The 17,058-nt window shown below is 32.9% G+C and overlaps 1 protein-coding gene across 1 annotated transcript; it reads left to right on the plus strand.

Annotated features, from left to right (window-relative positions):
- The first annotated feature begins 7,936 nt into the window (after window positions 1-7,936).
- Window positions 7,937-10,371, plus strand: LOC140007999 (protein TEEBE-like). The gene is made up of 3 exons (XM_072051642.1): window positions 7,937-8,066; window positions 8,606-9,103; window positions 9,590-10,371. Exons 1-3 carry the CDS (start codon window positions 7,979-7,981, stop codon window positions 10,108-10,110), a joined length of 1,107 nt encoding a protein of 368 aa, XP_071907743.1. The 5' UTR covers window positions 7,937-7,978; the 3' UTR covers window positions 10,111-10,371.
- Window positions 10,372-17,058: the final 6,687 nt, after the last annotated feature.

Raw genomic sequence — 17,058 nt, forward strand, 5'->3', positions numbered from 1 at the left:
CCTATTATTGTTATTGGTAAAAATGCTTCGATTTAAAACACAATAAAATCAAATTTTGTGGCCTTTCTAATATAGTGGTTATTTTTACTCGAAAATTAGTAAATCTTGCTTACATTACACAGATTGTATGCTTTTTCACCAATATAATCAAAAGAACTTTATACCTTGACAAAACAAATAGAAAAAATGACAACACCATGAGTATAATGGTGAGCAACTGCCATACATGTCACATTATGAGTTTAGGCATGATTTGTATAAATAATAACTAATCTAATAATTGGTTGACATGCGATGCATATGACAGGTTAGGGGATTTCAATTGCAACATGAAAATGAAAATGTGATTCTTTTTAAAGAATATCAATAGTGGTTTTTGATGGGTTTTTTTTACATACATGCAAGTTTAATTCCGATTTTACACCCGTTGGACTGCAAGTATACAGGTCACAATTGTAGTACAAAATGTGTATCGAGTCGATCCCACGAGGAGCAATTTAAACAATTACTAAGCCCTTGTTTTCTCTATTATTTAGACTTACAATGAATTTGAGCAGAGAAAGTCTAATGCTGTAATCTACAAATCTGATATACAAATCTAGTTTAACAAATGCTGAATGCAAATAGAGAAATTTCACTTAAGGAAGATTCTAGGGATGTAGATTCCACTTATGGCATAAACAACACAAATGAATGGATTTACTTCTTGATATTATTCTTGTTTAACCAGAGATTCATTTTCAAAATTTCCAAGTCTCATTTTCATGATGAAATGGCCTAAAGCAATATAGATTTCCCTATTTTCATGGTGAAATACTACTACTACTCTGTTTTATTTCATGAAATGCTAAATAATCCACCTAAGTGTATCTCTATTTTCATGAACATACAACTCAAGCTCTACTCATGTGTTTCCATTGTTATTACCAATTCTCATTGAACAATAACAACTATAACCAAACTATTGGTGATCAATCAATAGCAAGTAATCACAGCTACACAAGTAGACAAGTTAATACAAGATATAACAAGTGTAAATCACATTCAATTTATACTACTTAGCCATAAGTTTCATCTACTCCCTAGATGAAGAAAGTTAGCTACTCATGTATGATTCAACAATCAGAATCACAAGTTTATTGCTGCAAAACATCATACAGTACAAGTATAAGAAAGATAAAAGAAAGCTTAGCCAACTGAAGGTGAAGCTCTCTAATTCCTGCTATGCTCTTGCACAATCTGATTACAAGTGAAAAACTTTAAAGACAAAGTGCTTCTCCAAGAACTCCTAACTAGAGAGAAACTTGTTACAAAATGAAAAACTAGCTACGTCTGGTAATGCCAGGCTTCTCCTCTGTGTTTCTGCATAAAAGGTGGAAGAAATTCCATTCCTCTCACTTCATAATTTCCTCCACTCAGATTTTGTAAAAAGAAGTCAAAGATATGATGTTTCCTTTTGTCCATACTCATTTGGTCTTCTCTTTTGTTGCAGAAGCATGTGCCACCGATTTCTGTCCCTCAAAATAGCTGGAAAGTTGTGAAAAAGGTAAAGAAAAACGGCTGTTGCACTTGCTGAGGAGAGAGACAGATCCGAGCCTCGGATCTGAGGAGTGAAAATGGATCCGAGCTCGGATCCGAGGGATCCGAGGGATTTCATAATGGATCCGAGATCGGATCGTCCTGACCTCGGATGCTCTCCGCCAGAAGTACAGACGAGAGTTCGGATCCATCTTGTGCACACGGATCCGAGCTCGGATCCGTGTTGACCAATTTCCAGTTTTTCACTTCTTCTCTTTTTCTACATTTTTGCTCCCAATTTCTTGTGTACTTTGTCCTCTGGATGACCCTTACATTTCTTTGAACTTGTGCATGAATTTCATACATCAATTACCTTCACAAATTCACAAGATTAACGCATTAATTCACTCATTTATCAATTTTTGAAACCTTAATCAATATTTAAGCAATTATCACCAAAAGAGTTCAAATATGGCTTAATCTTCTCAGAACATACCAAAAATTAATGCCAAATTCATACAAAATGTACGTTAAATATTCACTTATCAGTTTTCTATAAATGGAAATATATTGTAGCATATACCACTTATGCATTGAAGGAATTTGTAGTTTGAATCGTAGCAATTGAGTACCTATTGCTTTTTAGTTTTTTAAGTACCGACGTGCGCAGGGTATACATATCAATTTAACCTCATTCTAATCAAGTTTTACATTTATAAACTCCTAAACACCCCACACGCGATTTATCGCAAGTATACGAATCGTGAGCGAGTATAGGGTATTAAGGGTCGATCCCACAAGGAAGATTGCAATTACCGGTACTACTAAAGCTTCTCTATTATTTAGACTATCAATGAATTATAACAAATTTTACCTACTCAAATTATACAAAATAACAAATAAAAGCTCCTTAGGTTGTGGTATCCCTAACTACTCATGCAAGTGCTATATTTGGATCATTGAATACTACGTCTAAGCTAATTATAGTGTAATTTCCTTAAACATGTGAAACCTACTTTCGTAGTGAATCAACTATACTCATAACTAATCCATACCTATTTTCATGGTTATGAAATTAGCTACAAGTTCATTTCTTCAATGAAATTACATGAAATGAATCACTAAAAACCACATAAGTGCACATCTACTTTCGTGAGTGTACTCCCTATGTTTAGCACCTCTTGAACTAGTGTTAAATCTCAATTTTCATTGCAGAAACAACACCTTAGATAATCACAATCAATGGTACCAGATTAATCATGATTTAAAGAGCCAAAGTGCTAAATAACTTGCTCAAATCATAGCAATCAAATAACCAAATAATAAACACTAACAATCATAGAAAGTTCAACCAAACCCAAGGCTTAAACTTTAAACACACATATTGAACACAAAATCCAGAACTTGTATATTAACTAAACTTGGAATCAAATACAAAAGATAAAGAGTTTGGAAGGAATACAACCCTTGTCACATGAGCTTTCTTCCTTGCCTTCTTCATCCTCCATCTTCATCCTAATCTAGATAATAAACAAGAATGGAAAAGCTACACTACTCTATACTAAGCTAAACTAACACTAGAGAGATGAAAGAGCTACATTTCTGCAGACTCCAAGCTTTCTCCCGTAGCTCACTCTATTTTTCTGCTATGGACTCCCATCTCCTTCCTTTTGCAATGAATTTGGCTATTTAATGATGAAAGGTTGGTCAAGAAATGATGTTTTCAACTCCCTTTTACAGCTGGGAATGTTTCTCACATGTCTAGCATCACATGTGAGTTGGTGGAGGTGAAATTGAGTTTTACGCGTATAAAGCAGCCTTTTCTGACCAGTGATCCGAGCTGCTACAGTGCCTCGGATCCACTAACCCAGAAACAGCCGAGGGTTCGGATGAATAGTGGATCCGAGTGTGGATCACTTGCTCTGTTTTTGGCCCAACTTCAACCGATCTTTTCTTGATGTTAGAGGCTGAACCAGCTCATGTGTAAAACACGAAAGTTGTAGCCTTTTGAGTTATCTTTCCAATGCATCAAGAATCACCTCATTTGGATCTGTGTAGGCTGAGATATGACTGAAATACCCTTGTCTGCTCATTGCCCTGTTTCAGCTTCGACCAACAGAAATTAGCTAATGTAATTCGGCTTTTTGATTTTGACAACCTTCAAACTGGATTCGGATGTCTTCACCAAAGTTGTAGATCTATCTCTTATCTTCAAATGGGTTCAAGAATCATCCCAATCCGATCATTGTAACTCAAGTTATAGCCGAAATACGAAAATGTGTCAAAACTGTCAAAATACACAAAATCCAAGTAAAAAGTGATAAAAACCTCATTTAACCACTTAAAAGCATTTTATACCAATTATAGCCAAAATGAATCATTTTCTTCCAATAATATATCCAAAGTGACTAAAAATAATATAAAATATCATACAATTATTACGTAAATTAGTCACTTATCAAGTACCTATTATTTATTTCATTACAAAGTTTAAATATTTACATCCAGATAGAGTAATGCTAATGACACTTCAATTATTGTTAACGACACTAAGTTTACCTTTATAAAAGTTGGTCAAGAAAATGAAGTGTCAATGACAACAATTGTTAAACTAAAACAATTTTCTTTCTTTTGGGAAAATCAAACTACTTTCCCAAGTATATATTTCACTTTTATGTTTTAAAAAATCTCAATCTGTTAATTAAATTCACAATGTTGCTATTATAAAAAATATTCCTTCTCAAATTAACATGAATGAGTAGATGTAAGATATAAATGTGGTAAAATATCGCTCATACACATGTCATGGATTTTTTAAATTTTCAACAAACAATGATTTTGTTGTTAAAAATATAACATGGTAATCTGTTGTGGTAATTATTTTAGGATTCTTTTGTACATGAAATGAATTTAATTTAAATTACACAATAGATTATATGGGCATGTGAATTTTTTTATTGGTTGAGGTAATTAATATCTTTTTATTGAACCGTTAGTGGTGATTGCTAGTCAAGGGTGAAACTACAATAAAAAATAAAGTTAGTGAGAAAAGTGCAAATGGCTATGGGTTTTAGTGCTTAAAACAAAAAAAAAAAAAAGGGTAAAATTTTTCTTTTTGAGTTATAAAGTGTCCTTCCATGTGATAGAACTCTCTATTAAAATTTGAAACGGTTAAGAATTCACAAAATTTTTTAAATTTTAATAGTAAGTTTAACTTAAAGAAAAATAAATTTTATCAACCAGCAAATTTACTGAAATTGTAAATTTCCTATATGACTAAAACTTACTGTTTTAGGGGATGTACTTACCAATTTTCTAATAAACTTACCAACACTAATATTGATTATTTAATACGATATTGGAAAAAATGCTAAAAAACTAATCTTTTGCCAAAGTTAATGGAATCCGGCAGTAGTGCATTACCCCATTGTTGTTACTATTACTTGCAATACCGTAGCATTGTCCTTTAATAGGGACATGCTGGGAGATGAATGGGTCGGATAGTAAGAAGGGGTGAATGTAAGTAAGAGAAATCTCCTATTTATATTTAAGAAAAAAAGTTCACAGTATAATGCAAGCTGAATAGTGAAGTTAAAAATTTGCTAGAGTGGAGGATGGGATTTAAAATCATTATGAAAAATGTTATCGAGTCCATAATATTGTTATTGAAATCTTATGATACGTGTTGCAAGTAAACCAAAAGGGATGCCAAGAAAAGGTTGTATAAAATCCAAATAAAGAATGGAGTGTTTATTATTAGGTGGAAATCACACTCCACTACTAATCAAAACCAGGCCGATAGTAACGACTTAAAAAAAATTAAGCTTGATTTGTATTTTAATCAAGAACTCTTTTTTTTGGTAGAAGGTCAATTGTAATCCAACTAAACTACTGTGGGAGGCTCCAGACCCACACTGACAACTATAAAAAAAGGAGGGTTATTATCACTTTACCCTCTTAACGTTCAGTGCCACTATCAATTGTTTCCTTAACGTTATTTTATAGTCATTTTGCCTCCAAAACTAACGATCAAATTTAATGGAGTATATTAATTAAAGTAAAAAGACATGTTTAGCCCTTAAAATTATTATCACTTTATCCCCTTAAACTATAACCTCATTATCAATTTACTCCATAGAGTTTTTTTTAAACAATTTATCCCACCATTAAATTAACTTAGTAAGTTAAAGAATTTTAGAAGAAAGTACCCTCCTTTTTGTATGATAAAAATAATAAAAAATTTAGAGTGACTCTTCTTCTTTTTAGTATCAAGAAAAAAAAGTCAAAGTGCTAATCTCTTTCTTCTTGACAATTTTATTAATATTGAAAAAAATAGAAAGATAGGAAGGGGAACGGGGGAGAGAGAGAGCGAGAGAGAGAGAGAGAGAGAGAGAGAGAGAGTTCAATTCTTTTTTTTTAAATACAAATAAGAAAGAATCAAATACTTTTATTATATAAAAATTAAGGGTTAAAAACAAAAAAAAACCCCTGTAGTAAGCCTAATACACAGAAAAGTCCCTTATGGTTTCAAAATATACAACACGACACCTCATGCTTTGAACTAAATTGTAAAGGTGACGGAATTCGTTAAACTTAACGGAAATGACTTATTGGAACCTAAAAAAAAAATTTATACTTAATTTTTATCAAATATACCTATTCTACCCCTTAACTCTCAATTCTCTCTACTTAGAAAATAAAACAAATGATTTTTTTGAGCTGTCTTTTGTTTAATTATATCAGGGTATTTTGGTCATTTTGACCATTTCCGTTAAGTTTAACGGATTCCGTCACTTTTACAATTTAGTTCAAAGCATGAGGGGTCGTGTTATATATTTTGAAACCATGGGGGGCTTTTCTGTGTATTAGGTTTATCACAGGGGGCTTTTTTGTTTTTTACCCAAAAATTAATTCACTTTTCTGTTTACGACCAAATTCCAATCCTAATTCCGACAACCTTAAAGTAATATGATAATGCTAGACTCTTCTTTATTTTCTTTCTTTGCAAAATCTGATATTCTGTCTCCTTCTTTCCTATCTTCTTTTCTTTTCCAAATATTAATAAGTGTGAAAAAAATTTTGAGAGAATCATTTTATTTTTATGTTTTTGGATCTCTTAAAGTAAAAAAAAAAGGAAGAATAACCTTTTCAATTTTTTTATTTTTAATTATATACAAAAAAGAGTAAATATATTAAAAATTTTTTGACCATATTAGTTAGATTAACGATGAGATAAAATGCCTAGAAAATAATGTTAGGAATTAAAACGACTGTATCACTATAATTTTAAGGGATAAAGTGATAATAATAATAATGTGATAATGCTATAAAATAACGGAATATTTTTGTCTAAAATTTCTTAACATGTTGGATTGAATTACTTATAGGGTGAAATGACTAAAAGATAATGTTAGGGGTTAAATTGATAGTAGTAATATAGTTTAAAGGGATAAAGCGATAATAATGTGATAATGCTATAAAATAACGGAATATTTTTGTCTAAAATTTCTTAACATGTTGGATTGAATTACTTATAGGGTGAAATGACTAAAAGATAATGTTAGGGGTATAATTGACAGTAGTAATATAGTTTAAAGGGATAGCGATAATAACCCAAAAAAAATTAAGCTTGGTATGTATTTTAATCAAGATTTTTGTTGGTATTTTAATGCAACTAAACTACTAGGGGAGGCACCTATTAAATCTACTAATGGAGATTTGATTGAGGGATCTGCTTCAGAAATTTATACTCATCACCGTACCCAAGTACGGCCACGTGCTCGCAATTCTTGGAGTTGGTATTTTAAGGATGATGTTTTTACCCGATCTTCAACATCGCCAAAAACTTCTAACCATAACTAGTAAAATGCTTTCATATCAATTACGAGATTAGTTATCAATTGGGATCAATACGTTGGTTCCTTTACAATGCCAATCCCATGTTTATTATTTTGACATTCAATTAATGTCTCACTCAATAGATAAGTGAAGCATATGATCTACACATGCTTATATAGTTCATTAGAAGATGCCGTTAGAATAAAGAAACTCAAGATCCAATCTCAAGTGCCAAGCAAGACCTTGAAAGTACTTTGGAGGTATTTGAATATCAAGAACTGAAATAAAAGAAATGAAGCTTCGTCATGTGGGATATCCAGAGATTCAAAGTACATAGTACAAATCACGCCAACCTATGAAGACTTCAGTACCCTTTGGAAATGGAATTGCAGACTTTATCACTCATCTCAACGGCTAGATTAATGTCCAAGATGGGCCTAATATTTGTTTTTTGTTTTGGGAACGAGAAATTGAGACAATCCGACACACTCAAGCCTGGTTGTATGGCATGATAACATGTCCCTCTTATCTATTCTTAGACCTTCTAACTTAAGTTTTAAATATATGTATACATTCTCATTTGCTTTTATCCTGCGTCACATTGGCAGTTTCACTGCTAAAAATGGCTTCCATTCTCTCCCTCTGCATTTTATTCATAATGTGTATTTACCAAAGCCTTTCTTTCGCGGCTGTTGCGCCATTTCTTGATGGTATGCTTTAAATAGTCTTTAATTTTTTTCATATAAAATTGCTAAATTAACTTTTCTTAGGTACGAGCTAACCCTGGTACAATTTTTTTTTTTTTTTTTTGGGTTTATGCCAAATAAAGTCACTTTACCATATCATTTTTATGTCAGCACTCAGCACATGACGGAGCGAATATCAAATCTTACCTATTAATTTCACTTGACATGCAAACATGATCCACGTAAATTGTAGAAAAATCAAATGCGCAGCGTTAATTTTCTCTAACATGTTCAACATCAAGAGCAACACGAACCCGTTTGAATTTTTGATTTTGAATCTAATGGTGTTTGACTTGTCTTTTCGATACTTGGAAAAGGTTTTTCGCTCTGGACTTCTTTTTAATCATTGATATGAACTGACCTTCTATGTACTCTTCCTCTTTATTATTATTTTTTCTGAAAAATTCGAACAATGGCAGGATACAAGAACAAGGAGAAAAATTTACTCATAACTGGCAGTAGTAGTATGTTTTTCTAACCATATTCCTGTTTACATTTTGCAGGTCTACTAGAAAATGGTAACTTTGAGGAAGGGCCAAAGGTATCAAACCTTAAGAAAAGACAGATCATAGGAAAATACTCCTTGCCCAAATGGGAAATTCATGGCATAGTTGAATATGTTTCAAGTGGACCGCAACCTGGTGGTTTTTACTTCGCAATCCCTCGTGGGGCTCAGGCAGCGAGGCTTGGAAATGAGGCTTCCATATCTCAATATGTTAAGGTGAAACCTGGAGCAATGTACTCATTGACCTTTGCAGTCACCAGGACTTGTGCCCAAGATGAGAAGCTAAGGGGTTCTGTCCCTGGTTTTTCGACTGAACTCCCAATTCAAACACTGTTTAGCAGCGATGGTGGTGATACTTATGCATGGGCTGTTAAGGCAACTTCTGATGTTTTCAAGGTTACATTTCATAATCCTGGAATTCAAGAGGATCCTACCTGTGGACCTCTTCTGGATGCAATTGCAATCAAGGAGATACTTCCTCTCAGATACACTAAGGGTAAGTCCTCTTCCAAATTTGGAATTTTTTTCCAATATCATCTGCCTCCCAGATCTTTAAGCAGATTTGTGAAAGCTCGATATTGGCCAGTACAAGAAAAATGTTAATGGCACACACTTATCTGTTAATGATACTCCTCTTGACTTTTCTAATGGCAGTTGTAAATTCAAAGAAAAACATGGCAATTTTTATCTGATTCACATGGCAAAAGGTTGAAAAAAAAAAGGGTGCCGTTCACAGAGAAAGGAGTGCCATTAACATTTATCCCAAAATAATTGTCTGAATTGTTGGGCAATCGTCGTAAGTTGATCACAACCCAACTGCCTTTTTGTTCCTTTTATTATTGACTGTCGATATTCGTTCACGAAGACACTATCTTTAAAATATAAATTTGTAGTTTCTTCTAAATATATAGTAAATGTTAACCAATGCAATGTATATTTTATAATTCATAGAAAGCTCCTAATTTGCACTGAAGCTATGCAGGTAACTTGGTCAAAAATGGTGATTTTGAAACCGGCCCTCATGTGTTCAAGAATTTCTCAACTGGGGTGCTGCTCCTCCCTAAGAGGACGGACATCTACTCATCGCTCCCTGGATGGATTGTTGAATCCCTCAAACCAGTTAAGTATGTTGACTCGAAGCATTTCTCCGTTCCCCAGGGACTTGCAGCTATTGAATTGGTTGGAGGAATAGAAACAGCTATTGCACAAATCATAAGAACAGTACCTAACAAGTTCTACTTTCTTTCCTTCGCTTTTGGGGATGCTAGGAATGGTTGTCATGGATCAATGACGATTGAAGCTTTTGCAGCTAGGAAAACCATAAAAGTTTCATTTACATCAACTGGAATTGGTGGATCCAAGACTGCCATCCTCAAGTTTCAAGCACTTTCAAACAGAACAAGAATAACCTTTTATAGCCCAAATTATCACACAAAGCTTCATGACTATGGTCACATATGTGGTCCTGTTTTGGATGATGTTATAGTGTTTCCTCTCAAATAGTCACTGTTTGGGTGAAGATCAAACAGAGTGATCAAAAAGCAACATAGTTTTGGAAGCTTTTTCTTTTCTTTTCTTTTCTTTTTTGTTAGTTCATGAACAAGACAACCCAAACCCATAAACATCGATCCACGGTATGAGGGAGGGGAAGCGGGCGCATGAGATATAAATTGTGTAATTTATATCTCTATACTATTAAAAAAAATCTTTCTAGTTTCTAAAGTTTAGGCTTCAAATATTGCATAGGATCAATTTAAGCCATTCATTTTATTTGTTTTTTGTTTTTTGTTTTTTGTTGTTATGTCATTGGTGTGTAATGTTGAAAGCTATAACCTTGGATTTAAGCATTTTTTTTTTTTTTTGGCTAACATTGCATTTTTTTTTAATATCTTGACATTACTACAAGTCTATAACCTTGGATTTAAGAAGTGTTTTTTTGGCTAACATTGCAATTTTTAAATATCTTGACATCTATCATTGCTGCACTGTTATTAGGATTATATAAGAGATAATTTCAAAAACCTCCCTTGAGGTTTTTTCTAATCACACCTAACACCCCTCAAGTCTCTAAAATCGCACTTAACACCCTTAGAATGACAACCTTTGTAACATAATAGCCCTTTTATGTAAAAATATATTAAAAAATATGTTTAGTAGAGGGACTATAGTATTCTTCCAATTTTGCCCTTTTGTTAGTTGATTTTTAAATTTTAGAAGATTAAAATAAAAACAAATAGAACTACAATATTTACATAGAAATTGAAGGAGTGTAAGTACAATAACTGCTGAATTGTATCATTTTTGTTGATTCATATGACCATTATAAGATCTGTGCCAAAGTTTTTGATAGAAAGGGAAAAAAAATTTTGAATACTGTTTGTTAACCAGTTTTTTCAAAAATTTTGTTTTTGATAATTGAAAACCATTATAGGTATATTTAATATGCATTTTTTCCATGATTTCAATTGCATCCCAGCATTTTTTTCACCAAATGAATGATTTTAACATATTTTTCCCTCACCTCTTACTGATTAAACTACATAACAAGATAAAATCGTAGTTAAAAAAAGATAGATTTTCTATGTTTAGATTATCTAAGTACCTCAAAACCTATCTTCTGTTGCATATGCAAAAAAAATAGAGCCCAAATTTTATGGCATTTTTGTTACTTTATTTTTACATAATCGAACATAAATGTTTTTTCCTTTTTCTTGCCTTTTCTTGCATAAGAAATATGAAAAGGCAAAAAGGAATCAACTTGTTTTTATTTTCATCTTCTAGTTTTCAAAAATCAACTTGCAAAAGGGCGAATGTGGAAGAATATTATAGTCTCTCTCTTAAATACATTTTTAATACTATTTTTACCTAAACGGGTTGATATGCTACAAAAGTTGTCATTCTAAGGGTGCTAAGTGTGATTTCAAAAACTTTAGGGGTGCTAGGTGTGATTAGGAAAAACCTCAAAGAAGGTTTCTGAAATTATCCCGTTATATAATTTGAGCTATGATTTGATGTATCTGTTATTAGGATTATATAATCTGAAATATGATTTGATGTATTCATGTGTGTATGTATGTGTGTTTTTAAACGATTTATTCGTTGGATCCTGATTTTGAAAACTTGAATTTAGTATTTGGGTTGCTAGTCATTTTCTTTTTTCATTGGAAGGGAGAACATACTAAATTAATGTAACCACCAAACCATCAATCGATAATCCATTCAGTCTATCCGTCATAGAGTTTTGTTTTAAAAGCGCAATCTGTCCTGATGACCTACCAATTCTTTTGACCGCTCATGGTTATGAAAAAAATTTTAACTAATTACAAATTATTTATTTTTAACTAAAGACTAGCATATGTGAAAATAATTTATAAGTAAGTTGTTTTGAAGGCTTGTAATTAATATAGCTAACCATAGGATGTGGAAGTGTTCATGTTTGAAAGGAAGAAGAAAAATCGCAAATATACACTACACATAGACCATAAGGAAAAAACTCAACATATACATAAGTGAAAATTAAGTAAGTAAAGAAACAAGCATGGATTGTTGCCCATATCAATCAAGACGAAATTAGTAATTAAAACCTGCTAAAATCCTTGTCCTTGTTTATACATTGCATACAACAACACCACTACTGTAATCAAAATATGTATGATACTTCTACTTATTGCCTGAATTCTCACCATCAATTTTGAGAGAGGTCATATTGACACATAACCACCAGCACAACCATTTTGCCATGCTAAGTTGGACAAATCAGTACCACCAATAGCATACTTCCAAACATCCTCCATATTGAAATCAGAGGGGATCATGGTACCCCCTGATAAATGGACCGGTTCCATACTCAAATTAGAGGGCATCATGGTACCCTTTGATAAATGGAACGGTTCAGTGAACTCTTGAGTACTTTGAGTAATTGCTTCGAGCCCACCATGAGAATTAGTGTATCCTTGGAAATCTTGAAATAGATCATGAGGAAATTGGAAACTAGAAAGATCATAGATAACCTGGTTTGAATTGGCATCACCTCCTGTGTCTAGAGCGCTGGTAATATACTCCATACATTGATCGTTTGTAGAACCAGCAGCCAAATCATTGTCCTCATTCTGCATGGGAGCTTCATTCACTGTAAGACACTGGTCAAGATTTTCCCTCATCAATTCTTCCGTGTCACCTTCATTTTCATCTTTGTTTTTGCGTTTTATGTTCATATACAATCTACACAAAACTGGATCCGACTGTCAAAAATGAACAACATGTTAGTAATGTATAATGGAGTTTGGAAATAAAAAAAGCCATGCAAATGGACAGCCTATATTATTTGAGAAGTGGTTACTGAGCACTTAGTAGAATATTGTTGTAAAGACTTGTAGATTAAGAAGTGGACACCACTACTCTTTTACATAATAGTGTATGTATGTACTATACTGACAGAAATCAAGAAGTAAATTGTTCTTGACTTGGTGGGTAGAGCTCGGTTGTCAAAGAGTTTTAATCACCACTTCCCGAAAATTATCAAAAAAAAAAAAAAAAAAAAAAAACCCTAACTTGTTTCCTACTGAAAACTTATTCTTATGCTGTATATGAAGATTTCTACCTTCTAATGATTATATCTGTTGGACTCAAGCATGAAAACTGGGAGCGCAGGGAGAGGAAATCTCCTCCCAAGTTCTATATATTCATATTTTTTTTGAAAATTTTTCTATGTTGGTTCTGAAATTTACATGTGCATGCATGTTACATCTTCAAATCCATCGTTGGTTGGGCAACATATATGTCTAGCTACCTAGGCGCACTATGTGTATAAACATCCAAAATGTGCCTATATATCCAAACTAAGACATGCATAGATAACACATAAAAGACATTAAAATGTTTCATGAAATAATCAGATGAGAAGGAGAAGAGAAGAAGTGAGAATAAGCATAGCATGAATTGTTATTCTTATTACTGTCCATTGAAAAGATTATAAGAATACCTTGAAGTATATAAATAATATATAAAGCAAGTTAATCAGAAAATAAGTACTGGCTTGTACCTTGGGGTTATTTGCATGAATTCTATATTCATGCATCTTCCAAGCCGTTTTTTGACCAGGCCCAAGTAAGAAATCTAGTGACTTCCGGTAGCCGACGGTATTGCCATTGTAATAAATCTTCTTGTCTTTGCCGGTGGGTTTCCAAAATCCACCATCTCCACATGATCGAGAGGGACGGCTGCCTTTGGGGTATTTGTTCGTCAAATAGGTGAAGAAGTACCATCCGTTCACGTTATGAAAGCTATCCGATTTGTATCTATCTGCGCATATATAATCAAAAAAGAAATAAGCAAATATATAGCATAGTCATGCAATATTACAACAAAATAAAGAAAAAGGGGATCATAATTTATTTATCAAGGCTGCTTTTATTCAAATTTTGTTAGGGACAAATACCCATTTTTCAGACAGACAAGAATGTTAGTTATTAAATTAGACACATAGCCCAAACCCTAAACTAATCACTTTTACGTACGTGCATCAATGAGAAACCCTCTAACCCCAAATCTCATCTCTATGACGATGGTGTTTTCGTGATCTAAGGTGGTGGGTAGTATTTTAGGGTATTTTTTTGGTCCACCAACTATTTTTCGTGGAACACAATTCACAATAAAATCCACAATCGAAAGAAACCAATCAAAAAACTTGAAATCATGAAGCCTAAAGATGGTTTAAATTTCAAAGATTTTGCCTAATTAATTGGGGATTATGGAATTAAAAGGGGTTCAATTATGCTCTATCGTTAAACAGCAAACACTTGTACATAGCATATTGTTATAAGAACATCAGACTATGTCAAATACTTTCCTTCGCATGGAGTAAAGTTCCCGAAAGGGTTTTCAGAACATATTTATCGAGAAAACGCCTAAAAGATGTTTTCCGAGTTCTTTATCCGAAAACTAGAAAAACAGCTGTTAGAATAACATAAAGTTTTTTCAATTGTATAGATACTAACTTGTAAGTTCTTGAGGATTGTGGCCGTAGACATTGGCTTCATGAATTCTGTTAAGTGGTAATGGAGCCTTGGCGATCCTTTTCCTCAAGTAGTGTACAATTAGCTCTTCATCAGTGGGGCAAAACCTGTAACCGCGTGGCATAGAATCCAGAAAATTCTGTGAATTTTCGTGGAGAATTATGCCTTGCTGAACCGGTTGCTGCTGATCATCGAGGAGATACGGCTGGTGTTGATGTTGCAGTGGCTGCTGCTGTTGGCCCTGCAAGGGCGGCCAGTGGTGGTGGAGGAGGTGATCATGGAGGAGGTATGGCTGCTCCTCCCTCTGCTGGTGGTGATTGTCCATGCTTGTTGAATGTTGAAGAGGCTTCTTTCGCCGGAGGCGCAGTTACCTAAAATAAGCGCCAAATGAGGTATATATATATTTTTGTCGTTGGGGTGCCAACCTGGCACTAAATGTCCGGTACATCCGTACAAGTGGGGTCGGGTATAGACTCCAGTTGCAGTACAATTCTACTTCTTCTTCTACTTCTCCCCGAATTATACTCAATTATTTTGAAATTTTGGATAACAATAAGAACATTCTTCCATGCCGCCTGTCTATATATCATAATTTTTATAATTTAATACCTAAGGTAATAAAGTTTTAATAAATTTATAATCTAAGACAAAAGAATAAGAGTTAAAGTTGTCTTAATGTAGCATAATCTTTGAAAATTATAGTAATTTAATCCATATTTGTCGTTCCATAACTTTTAAATATTGTTAGTCCACATATAGATTTATGAATTAATCTTCTATATATTGGCACTTTCGCTATTGGATGCGTGATACACAATCTGAATTTAAATTAATCCAAATTTTATATATGTGTCATGTATCTAATCGTGATATTGTACACATTGTTAGTGTATATAAGAATAACTCTAGATTTATACATATTTTTTTTTCTAACTTATGGTATAGGTCCATACCCGTGTTATATCCATCCCATATTTTACTAACTATGCTTATCACTTTATTGTTGAAACTTAACATCGCACTTGTGAAGCTTACCCATAATATTCATGAAAATAAATTTAAGTTTTTTATGGACAAATAGTATGTAAATGGCTAAAACTATAATTTTATAATAATCTTAAATTTACATACCATAATCGAGTGTATATTGCTTCTTGTTTTGAAATTTGCACTAACTTCACTATTCCTATTATTGTTATTGGTAAAAATGCTTCGATTTAAAACACAATAAAATCAAATTTTGTGGCCTTTCTAATATAGTGGTTATTTTTACTCGAAAATTAGTAAATCTTGCTTACATTACACAGATTGTATGCTTTTTCACCAATATAATCAAAAGAACTTTATACCTTGACAAAACAAATAGAAAAAATGACAACACCATGAGTATAATGGTGAGCAACTGCCATACATGTCACATTATGAGTTTAGGCATGATTTGTATAAATAATAACTAATCTAATAATTGGTTGACATGCGATGCATATGACAGGTTAGGGGATTTCAATTGCAACATGAAAATGAAAATGTGATTCTTTTTAAAGAATATCAATAGTGGTTGACGGTAATTTTACATACATGCAAGTTAAAAAACCGAATTACACCCGTTCACTGCAAGTATACAGATCAACTAGTAGTTTAGGGTATATATCGGGTCTGACGGGTATTTTACATACGTGCAAGCTAAAAAATACCGAATTACACCCGTTCACTGCAAGTATACAGATCAACTAGTAGTTTAGGGTATATATCGGGTCGATCCCACAAGGAAGAGTGAACAATTACCGGTATTACTAAAGCTTCTCTATTATTTAGACTATCAATAAATTATAACAAATTAAAACCTATTGAAATTATACAAGAAAATAGCAAATGAAAGCTCCTTAGGTTGTGGTATCCCTAACTACTCATGCAAGTGCTATATTTGGATCATTGAGTACTACATCTAGGCTAATTATAGTGTAATTTCCTTAAACATGTGAAACCTACTTTCGTAGTGAATCAACTATACTCATAACTAATCCATACCTATTTTCATGGTTATGAAATTAGCTACAAGTTCATTTCTTCAATGAAATTACATGAAATGAATCACTAAAAACCACATAAGTGCACCTCTACTTTCGTGAGTGTACTCCCTATGTTTAGCACCTCTTGAACTAGTGTTAAATCTCAATTTTCATTGCAGAAACAACACCTTAGATAACCACAATCAATGGTACCAGATTAATCATGATTTAAAGAGCTAAAGTGCTAAATAACTTGCTTAAATAATAGCAGTCAAATAACCAAATAATAAACACTAACAATTATAGAAAGTTCAACCAAACCCAAGGCTTAAACTTTAGATACACATAATGAACACAAAATCCAGAACTTGTATATTAACTAAACTTGGAATCAAATACAAAAGATAAAGAGTTTGGAAGGAATACAA

The sequence above is a fragment of the Coffea arabica genome, chromosome 6c, assembly GCF_036785885.1.
Source record: "Coffea arabica cultivar ET-39 chromosome 6c, Coffea Arabica ET-39 HiFi, whole genome shotgun sequence".
NCBI classification, from domain to species: domain Eukaryota; kingdom Viridiplantae; phylum Streptophyta; class Magnoliopsida; order Gentianales; family Rubiaceae; genus Coffea; species Coffea arabica.

Excerpts from the sequence above, each read along its gene's own strand:
- LOC140007999 (XM_072051642.1), top strand. The coding sequence starts at position 7,979 with ATGGCTTCCATTCTCTCCCTCTGCATTTTATTCATAATGTGTATTTAC. Across the intron at positions 8,067-8,605 it reads TGTTGCGCCATTTCTTGATG|GTCTACTAGAAAATGGTAAC; the intron begins GTATGCTTTAAA and ends TACATTTTGCAG. Across the intron at positions 9,104-9,589 it reads TCCTCTCAGATACACTAAGG|GTAACTTGGTCAAAAATGGT; the intron begins GTAAGTCCTCTT and ends GAAGCTATGCAG.